Here is a 10,000-nt window from a genome sequence, read left to right as displayed (position 1 = left end):
ATAATGCTAGCATAACGCCCATTGGTACAAAACTAATTCTCCTTAGTGCGCCGGTCTTCGCATACGCCTTTTATAGCTGACTAGAAATATGCTCTCTAATGTTTAACATGCTATCAAGTTTCACGCCTAGGATTCTAATAGAGGGAAGTTTAGTAACGTCAGAACCGTTCAAAGTTAAGTTAAAATCGTACTCGAAAGGACCGATCAGAAGGGCTTGCGTCTTGGCATTGTTTATCAACAAATAGTTTGCATCGAACCACTCCGACAGGCGGCTGAGACCCTGGTTCACAACAAATTGCAAGGCAATAGGCGAGAGATCTGATTCATACAGAGTCGTGTCATCAGCGTATAATCCTCTGGTCAGTATTAATAGATTGGAAATATACATTTATATCCTCAGGAGATAACACTGAACTAACAGGGATACCTTGCGTTTTCCTTTCCGTGATCCTATTGGCAGTGTCCCACCACCCGTTAGAGTGTTTCTTATTTTCGCTGTTCACGGCCGTCACTTGATTCATGCGGATGAGAGAATTAATCTTCTCCTGCCGCATTTGATTCTCAACCGCACCAGAGTATCGCGAGATCTTGTTCTCGAGATTACAAAGGTGCTTGACTAATGGGGACATATAGGGTGAGTCTCTCGATGACATCTTAACTTTGATTAGAGGAAAACCTTTATCAAAGATTGCCCATAACTTGTCAGTAAAAAGTGTAATACATTCCTCAGGGTCATCCAAGGTGTCTGCAAAATTCAAGTCACATTCCTCTAATTTCCTGTCCATAGCCATTTTACGATGGTCGCGAGTATCTCTAAAAAAGACATATTTCCTACTCGGTTTAGCAGGAACAAGATGGTCGAATCTAACAAGTCCAGGGTGTACTGTTCCTTATTTCCAAAGTAATGAAAGTTAATACGAAAAACATCCAAGATACGGCTCCCTCTTGTGGGGACTTTGACCATTTGCTCAAACCACTGTTGACGCATAAACTCCCCGATGTTTAACTGATTGGTGTCACCAGCTATTATGATCTTGGCATTGGGGTCCTCAAGAAGAATCTGGTGACAAGTGTCAGACTAAAAATCAAGTAGCTCAGGGCGCATCGTAGATAGGATCTGGTGGATGATAAATGCTTGCTTCATAATATTCATAGTTCGGTGTAATGATTTTACACCAAAAGGACTGAGATTCAAAACTCTCAGTGACCTTCACTGATTTTATTTTCCAGTCATTCCAGCAAATGACCGCAACCCCTCTACCAGCTCTTAAGTCAGCCCGGTCTTTCAACACCATAATGTAACCATTTGGGCAGATTGAAAAATAACGATCGGTTCGCAACACAAAAATATTAAGTAAATTTTTAGGGACGATCATCGTCAAAGCTTAAACGTAACGGATTTTTTTCAAGCTTTCTTTTCGTTACTGTCCTATTTGCGTTCATTGCGCTTGAAGGTAATGGTTCTCATGCAGTTCAATTACACTCGCAGTACAGTAACTTTAATATTTGTATTCGTATTTATATTTTCCAGGGCGCTTTCAATTTTGCTAGTAGATGAAACGACACTATACACTTGCTAAGCACTCACATTTTGACTCGCGAGAGTGCAAATGCATAACCCACCGAGGAAACAAAATTAATGTTTCTGGCTCGTTTGAGCACTCGCTCCTGGGAGAGGAACGCGTGACCAATCCCTGAGAGTGTTTGCGTGGGAGGTCAATAGTCTCGAAGAGTTTCCGAATTATCGAGTTAATCATTAATCTGGGAGCAGTTTCCACGAGAACTCTGGTCTCATCCTTCGCCATGAAGTTCGAAGCATGTGGAGGAAACCGTTCTTGACATGTTTTAAGAATTATAAAGATGTTAGGAAAAAAAGCACTCTGGACAACTTCTGAGCATAGTAATGCTCGCCTAAGCAATATTTAAAGGACGAGTGAAAAGCAAGTGACAGCGCAAGAAAATCCAGATGTCGAGCTATTTGCGTTGCGTTGGAAAAAAGGCAGCCATCTGTTCGGCAAGAGACTGAAAAATCATATCTTCGGTTTTACTTGGCATATTGCGTTGATGCAAACGATAAAATACTCTCTATTCAAAGAAAAGATTTTTCTTAACATTTTCCATGATGCGTCGATTACATCATTTATTTGACTTTTCTGGAAAGAAAAGCCTTTTGGTTTTTCTAATCACGAGCTTGTGAGAGGCTGTTGTGATAAAATTGTATCGTCACGGCAAGCAAACGTTTATAAAAATTTGCCTGGAAATTTACAGGAAAGCATGTTTTTCCTTTTTCGAGGAATGAAGATCATTTATGGCCGAAATGTTTTTCTCTTTTTGTTGCCGCTTTTGCAAAGAAATCAAGTAAAGAAACGAAACGATTTCTTCGAAATGATCTGATTAAAGAGTATAAAGAGTACGATAAAAATATTATAGCTGACGTACGTGGTTTATGACTCGCGGAAATATCTTCACTTTCCATGTTAGACCAAGAGTGAATTAGATAAGAGTGTTGTTGTAGCCGGCGAGCAGGCTCTCTCTCTGCGGTGGGACCAAGCCAGTCCCTCGGAAGGCCTGCTCGCAGGCTAGTGTTGTTATGGCATGCTCCCCATCACAGTCACAAATGAGTCAACATTTAGAATACCCGTTTCCGCAAGAATCAGTTGTCATGTCCCTGAAAAAACATGGCAGAAGCTGTCACGCGTGCTATGGCTTATTCTGATTGGTTAAAATTGGCGGCCCTTTGCTTCGCGCGCAAAGTGTAACTAAAATAAATCGATTTGTGACTGTGCTGGGGGGCAAGGCTGCAAAGTGATTGATCAACACACTTATCTAATTCACTCTTGGTTAAACTAAGTCTGTTCTGTGGAATCTGGTACAGATAGTGGTAACAGGGAGCCAATGTGGTTTTTATTGAGTGAGTTAGGAGTGAGGGTCAAATTCACACTCTCCAATGGGTAAGGCCAAGGGGTGCGTGGAAGCGGTTGGTGGGGAGGAGTGGGGTGGGGAATTGGTAGCTTATATTCAATTGTGGATAATAGGCTTCTTCAAAAGACAATGGGATGTTCGGAATTATACGGTAATTGCTTCTATTCCTGCTTACACAGGGAAAACATGATTCCTGGAAAGTCAAACGATCCCGGCACTGGGAAGTGGATTGTGTTTGTACACCTGTTGAATGATTTTGTGATGCCCTGTTCAGTGGACCCTCAAAAGGTAAAAAGCGACATTTAACATTTTGCGTTATTGAGAGTTGGCGCACTGCTGATTGCCCATCACCAATGTGGCCTGGGATTGATTCCCAGATCTTACGGTATATTGGGCTTGCATTTGTGGGTTTTCTTCTCCGTTCACAAAGGTTTTCCTCGATCTGGTACTCCGGTATTTGCCACTTCAGAAAACCAACATTAAGGTTGGTTTGATATTATTTAAAGGCCGTATCTTAGATACCTGTTTGGGTTAATGAACTTTTTCTCATTAAATAAAGACTTTTAGTACATACCACACAAGTGAATGGTGCTTTCCACGCTTTCTGATTGGCTAGCTTGGAGGTTAATATCAAGGCAGTATTCGCTTCTGAGGAAACGGAGAAGAATAAAATGGCTCACCGTTTCGCATTGGTTTGAATGAAAAAATTCCCTAAACCGTTTCTTGTGTTTTTCTTTGCTTAATCTCGATATATGATATTTAACAATTATTTTTATGAGCGCTCGCTCGGATATGAGATTGTAAATAACCAACAAGGCGCGTAGCACCGAGTTGGCTATTCTTGGTTTGCATCCACGTGATGAGAGGGCCATGTTGGTGTACAAAACAATAGAAAATGGCCCCACACGTTTTGCATAAAAAGAGTCAAATTCCCAAAAAGCTTTTTATTACACATAACATGAGAATTTTATTCCATAAAGCTCATTTGTACAAATCTATACGCTTTATTTTCACGTGTGGAAAAGGCTTATACAGCCAATCAGAATGGCGTACAGCTATTTCACATGTGGAAGTATAACCAATCAACGATAGCGTAAAGGCGTTTCCATGCTAATCACTCGTGCATCTCGTGCAAATCGTACTTTGTTATTGAATTAAATTAAATTTGCATTTGGTTCTATTGTTAGTGAGTTTTTGTTTCTAATTTGCGTTCAGAAAACTATTTTAATGAAAATTCTCGCCTTATGTGTAATAAACAGTTCACGACATAGAAAGTGCTTTGTACGGGGTTTTATTCACTCGTTGTTTGTGTCAAAAACCCTCACTCCCTCGTTCCTCGCTAGTTCGGGTTTTTGACACAAACAACTCTTGAATAAAACCCCGTACGCCGCACTTTCTATGACGTAAACTATATATACTGCATTGTTCTGTACACCAACATGGCGGCCGTGACGTCAGATGCAAACCATCAATAACCAGTCTGATATCCAACATGCGCGAATGGAATAGTCGTTTTTATCAGTAGCTCATTACTAGGAGCCAACAACAGCCCTATATTCCTGCCACGGCGTTTTCAGCGTTTTTGGCGTTTTCTCCACGGCGCTTTTTATATTGAGTTTCCCGCGAATTAGACTCCCTAGAGAACCCGATAATCAATCACAAGAAACTAACTTGACGTCATAGCGTCACCTAGCCGGAACTACCTTTGTTTTTTGGCGGAAAAGGTATTCTAAAAATAGATCGGTCGGTAAAAATGACATAACATGGGCTTAGTATGGGAGTTCCTCACTCCTGGTAATGGGCCCCGGTTTCTGTTAACACATTCTGAACACTTGAACACTTGGAAATTAAAGCCAATCAGTTTCCAGCTTCACAACACTTGGCGCAATCAGTTTCCATATACAAGGTATATATAAGGTCATAGGGTATATGAGCTGATAACCAAGATTGAATGAATCAGTGAGAAGGCTAGAAACGCAATATTCAATGTCGAAAATTAAATTGCTAACGAGTTAGCCGAGCGAAGACGCGAGGCTGACGAGGCGGCAGCCTTATTAGGGAGCTTAAGCACGCGCGTTTCTGAGACGCGGACGGCAACCGGAAGACGACATTTCTCGTGCCAGGACAGTGGTGTCTCCCAGATTTTTTATACAAATCATCTCTAATGGAGAAAAGATACTTAGAAATGTAAATGTGGTTGTGTGAAGACAAGTTAAAACGAAAAACAGCACACTTCCAGTTGCAGCCCGCGTCTCAAAAACGCGCATGCTTAAGCTCCCTCAGAGAAGCACGAGAATGCTGTGTATGCAGAAAAAAATTAGAGCGTAAATTCAAGTCAGAGTCATTAATCGAATTTCTATTAGGCTTACTTAAAACCAGTTAACGTGTATTTTGGCCTAACTGACGGTGTTATATGTAAACATTCTCGTAATTTGGGCACCGGGTATTTTTGTATCAAGCTTATTAAATAATACGGTTACCCAGTAATTGTATGAAAGCCTGCTTTTCATTCTCAGGCTCTACCATGTATTTTTATTGTCCATATAATAAAAAGAAAATTACACGTGAGCCCGAATATATGAATTTCATTTTCTTGGGGCAAGGACAATATCTCACTCGCTCGCGCAGAGATATTGCTCTTGCCACCACATGGCCCCCACACAATCTGTTAGTGTTGATATGACCTAATAATAAATGTATTGGGTTCACTGTGTACTTCTTCTGTAGCGATATATCGATAAATATGTGCATGGACCAATGTTAAATAAGGCACATATTTATCGATATATCGTTACAGAAGAAGCAAACGGTCTGAACGGTGAATCCTATACACTTATAATAAAATTACAAACGGTAACTCAAACAGATTGTGTGGGCTCCATGTGTTGCTACTCGAACATAAAATTTATATCTTCTCGCCACCGTGTAATATCCTCTATATATTACTCAGTGTTAAGCATTGATGGTAGCGAGTAATTTCTCTTGTTATGCAATATAGGGTCCATTTGATCATCCCATTTATTTCCGTCTATATATAGTTGCCAAAACAAAGTTACTTCAGGCACGTCATGCGTCCGGGGAAAAGTCAAAAGTGAGAAATTGTGAGGTTGTATGTCATGAACTACTTAAAGTCAGCAATTAGTATTAGTAGTTTAACACAAGGCCAACAAATCCTTGAACATGTGTACAGCGATTTGCAATTTTATTTTCCTGTTTTACTTTATCAGTCGCTTGCCGAACAGATTCTTGATATGGAAAACGTTTGTGGCCAGTTTCCAAAGGATAAGTATTTCGTGCACGGCGGGAAAACTGTAAGTATTTCAAATCTTTTTTTTCAGGGTTGTTGTTATGTATGTTCAGCTTACAAGATGGGCCCTTTTTATAGGTTGTAATACTTGTAAACAGGGGGTTTGGATTTTTTGATCAATTTTTCGCAATCAATCCAGTGGAAAAGCTATTTAGCAGTCTATGTGACGACCTTCGTGCTGACATCCCAAGGAGAATCTTTTAAGGGGATCATGCAGTTGCTTATTCCAAAAATGAGAAAAAATGGGTTGCACCGACTTTGTTCTGGCGAAAGATCTCATTTAAAAAAATATATATGAAAAGAGAAAAACCCTCGATAAATCGCTCATTGTAACAAGGTGTATGTAGCCTTAGAATCGACTTATCAATCGAACATTATGGAAGCAAACTTTTAACAGAAGTAAGAATTTCTCTGCGTAGAGTTTTAGGAATGGGTGTTTTAAATAAGTGGGAGCCACTAAACATTAGAGCTTTTACTCAACTAGAGTCTTTATAAACGCTTTTCTTCTCAACTACTCCTGGAATTTCGAGGAGCGAAGGAAGAGGAGTTATATAATTATTGCGTTCGACGTTCCCTTTTTCTTTGCTTCCAAAGCGACTGTCGAGGATTCTCGGATTATTGAAGTGCGTTAGACAGTAGGAAAGGGCAGGGAAAGAAACAATCTTATAGGACCCAAGTATGAGGATACGAGCATGTACTTCTTTGAGATGGTTTCAATTAGCGCTGAGTACTATGACTGAAATACTTTGCCCCTTGGCTAGACTGTAAATCATAAGTAAGTGCGATCTGTTTAATTTAAGATTGTAAGCTGTGGTCAAAATAACTACGCACCGTTTCTCAGGAAACTATACAGGATAAAGAGCCCCCCTGAGAGGACATGTGGTTACTGAACTCAGAAAGATTGAAGAAAATAAAAGGGAATCGAGTAACATCGGCATGGAGGGTGACATGCAGATGAATTTCCGAGTACACTTCAACTTTTTTTTCACAGCAAGTTAAAGCGCGAATTTCTGTGGTTATTAGTCCAATTCTTGGTGTGAATAAAGTGCAGTAATATACACGAGACTTGTGAATCTCCAAATTCACCAACAGCTTGCTTTGGTGCTCGTCTTCTCATTTCAATCCTTTGAGATGCTTTCACGACAAAAGTTCACTGAAGTTATCCCTGTCTGACGGGGCTCAGTAATATCTGGATGGGAGACAATAGAGATGTACGACGTGCTATTTTCCTTTTCCTCAATCGGAATACTCATATTTAACGGAATCCTGACCATTCGTCACTTTAGGAGACATAAATACAGAACCTGAGAAAAAGAAGGCACAAAAGCACATTGAAATGAATGTATATTTTGAAGTTTGGGTTATTAGAAGAATGAGAGAAGTGAGCTTCTCATCAGCTGGACAATTTTATGCAATTGTTTCTTGGTGATTGGTGTCTACAAGAGACAGTTATTGCTCAAAATTGTCCAGCTAATTGCGAGGATCACTTCTCTGTTTCGAAAAGCGCATTGTTTACGATCTCTGAGCCTGCAATCTCAAAACCACGTTTCAAGTGATTTCACTGTGCGGGTAAATACCATCTCCCTGTGCGACCGCAAGTGATTTCACTGCACGTGCAATCACCAGCTGCTGGCGCGGCCGAGAATGACTATATATCACATAAGATCTATGCCATGTGTGTCAATCAGTCCAAAATGGCGTCGAAATGCTGAAAAGGTCTTGCTTCGGAACGATACCCGCGGGATATCATAAAACGCGCGGGAAAAACGACATGGATGGTATGCGTTCTCCTGCATCGAACGTAATAAGTTATATGGACTATTAAAATAAGATTCATTTGTTTCTTTGTAGAGAGTAATAGCATATTAAGTATCCTAAGGAGGCTAAGTAAAACAACCAACGGGGCCATGTTTGCGTACATGTATGTTCACATTTCATATTATATCATATCATATCATATATACCCTAAGATTTTATAGCAGCTTGGTGTAACTAATATCTCCCAGCATTTACCGTCCTAATAATGATATACCACAGAGGACAGAGTGAGTCCCGCAAAACGATTTATTAATCACTTAATTCACATCCTTTTAACACAGGTCGTACTCGATAAACCATTAGAAGAACAGGGTATTGTTGGTGATTGCAATATTAAGGTGCTACTTCGCTTGCGAGGAGGAGGAGGAAAAGAAGGCGCTGCAGAACGAGAACAAAGCGGGAATGCTCCCCAAACAAATGAAACTGAACTACAAGGTACTTCCAATTCCTCTACTTGTCGAATAATGAGTCTCCATAAGAAGTCTAGTATCCGTATATGTTGAAGAAGAGATGAAACTTTTGGTGCTGGAGTTATGGACTAGAATTAAAGAGATTTGCTGAGAGTTATACAACTTAATAGTTAACCATCTGGGTATGTACTCAGTAATAGAATCTCTTCGTAACAAATCCGTCCTATTCAATCTGCAGATCTTAGCACCAAACTCAACAACGTTGCTGATGGCAAGCCAGAGGACATAGAAGTTGAAGTGAGAGCCCTGTTTTCAGAAATTAATTCCCTGGAAGATTCATATGACAAGAAAAAGCTTTTAACTAAATTGACCGCTGTGGCAATAAGAGGACTACAGGAAGACTTGCAAAATCTTCTCAAAGAAAATGGCCTAAGTGACATGGCTTTACAACTTGACTGTGATTACACAACGAGGCAAACTGACCTTGCCAAAAAGCTTTACCAGGGCCAGAAATATGAAACAAAGCAAGATGAGTTTTACGTGGTGCTTTCTGAAAAACTTCTCCCAAAGCTTGAAACACTTGGCGCCCTTGTTTCTAACGATATTGAAGTCGAAGGTCAGAACAGCTGGGTTGGAAAAGTTATCAAGAGAAGCCCCTCTCTAACTAAGCTTTGCAGGATGAAATATAGCGATCTAGACAACTTAATAACAGGAGCAACTGATGAAGACCGTTCAGTTGTGGAGAATTTGTTTGCAGAAGGAAGTAAGATCAGAAAGCAATGTCAGCGCTATGGCATTGGACTAAAAACCGCAGAAAAGCTTGAGAGAAAAGGCGTCGAATCGGCAAGCGACATGTCAAAAGAGCAACTGGATGAAATAATTGAAGAAGCAGGCAAGGAAGAACAACCCTCAACTTTAAAGAAAATGTATTTTAACGAGAGTAGCGAGCGTGCCACAGAACGGAAATGGCAAGACGAAGAGATAAAGCGGAATAAGAAAAGAATAGAAGAGGCAAAGGGGATTGCTAAAGAAGCGCGTAAGATTACCCAAGAATCTTCAGAGAAAAGTAAGAAGGCGTTGCAGGAAAAAATGAGGGAAATTGCGGATAAGTTGAGTCTACCAGAAGGATGGGACAAACAGGAAAAGGATGATCCAAAGGCCCTTTTAGAGCAGCTAAATAGAGAGATCAACATTGCATCAGATTCCCTGGCAATACCGCTTTATGTCACGAACGAAGATATTGTCGCAGCGGCAAGCGGTGGACTGGCACTTTACGGTATCCTATTTGATGATAATAACATAGAAGCTTTCTCCGAAAGACCACCGTTTCCGTTACTTAAGAAACCAGAATACGTGGTGTGGCTTAGCCCAGCTCTTGGATTTGAATTTGGGTTCTTCGAATCAACCGAACAGCAAGCATCTACCAAATTTTACAAAACGGCGAAATCTTCCGGTCTCAGCATAGCCGCTTCGGTTACAGGTAGTGGTTGGGGATTTCATGCTAGCGCATCTGGTGCCCATAGTAGTCAAAGCAACCAAGACA

At 40.5% G+C, this 10,000-nt stretch overlaps 1 protein-coding gene and 1 long non-coding RNA gene across 3 annotated transcripts in view; one reads left to right on the top strand and one right to left on the bottom strand.

Annotated features, from left to right (window-relative positions):
- LOC138060177 (uncharacterized) overlaps nucleotides 1–10,000 on the top strand; it is a 30,820-nt gene that overhangs the window by 6,775 nt on the left and 14,045 nt on the right. For both annotated transcript variants that reach the window (XR_011134304.1, XM_068905898.1), the window contains exons 2-5: nucleotides 3,102–3,210; nucleotides 6,150–6,233; nucleotides 8,329–8,482; nucleotides 8,696–10,000. The exon at nucleotides 8,696–10,000 is cut by the window's right edge and continues 620 nt beyond it. Coding sequence is in view for 1 of the 2 variants with exons in the window: in XM_068905898.1 (XP_068761999.1) it covers nucleotides 3,102–3,210; nucleotides 6,150–6,233; nucleotides 8,329–8,482; nucleotides 8,696–10,000 (1,652 nt within the window). In the remaining variant the exon portion in view is untranslated. The remainder of the gene's footprint in view (nucleotides 1–3,101; nucleotides 3,211–6,149; nucleotides 6,234–8,328; nucleotides 8,483–8,695) is intronic.
- Nucleotides 6,243–10,000, bottom strand: part of LOC138060182 (uncharacterized) — a 39,136-nt gene continuing 35,378 nt past the window's right edge. Inside the window, exon 3 of the long non-coding RNA XR_011134306.1 lies at nucleotides 6,243–7,533. This is a non-coding gene — a long non-coding RNA (uncharacterized lncRNA). The remainder of the gene's footprint in view (nucleotides 7,534–10,000) is intronic.

The sequence above is a fragment of the Montipora capricornis genome, chromosome 8 (assembly GCF_036669925.1).
Source record: "Montipora capricornis isolate CH-2021 chromosome 8, ASM3666992v2, whole genome shotgun sequence".
NCBI classification, from domain to species: Eukaryota; Metazoa; Cnidaria; class Anthozoa; order Scleractinia; family Acroporidae; genus Montipora; species Montipora capricornis.
Note: the sequence above shows the minus strand (reverse complement) of the source record. Positions and strands in the feature narration are given on the sequence as shown.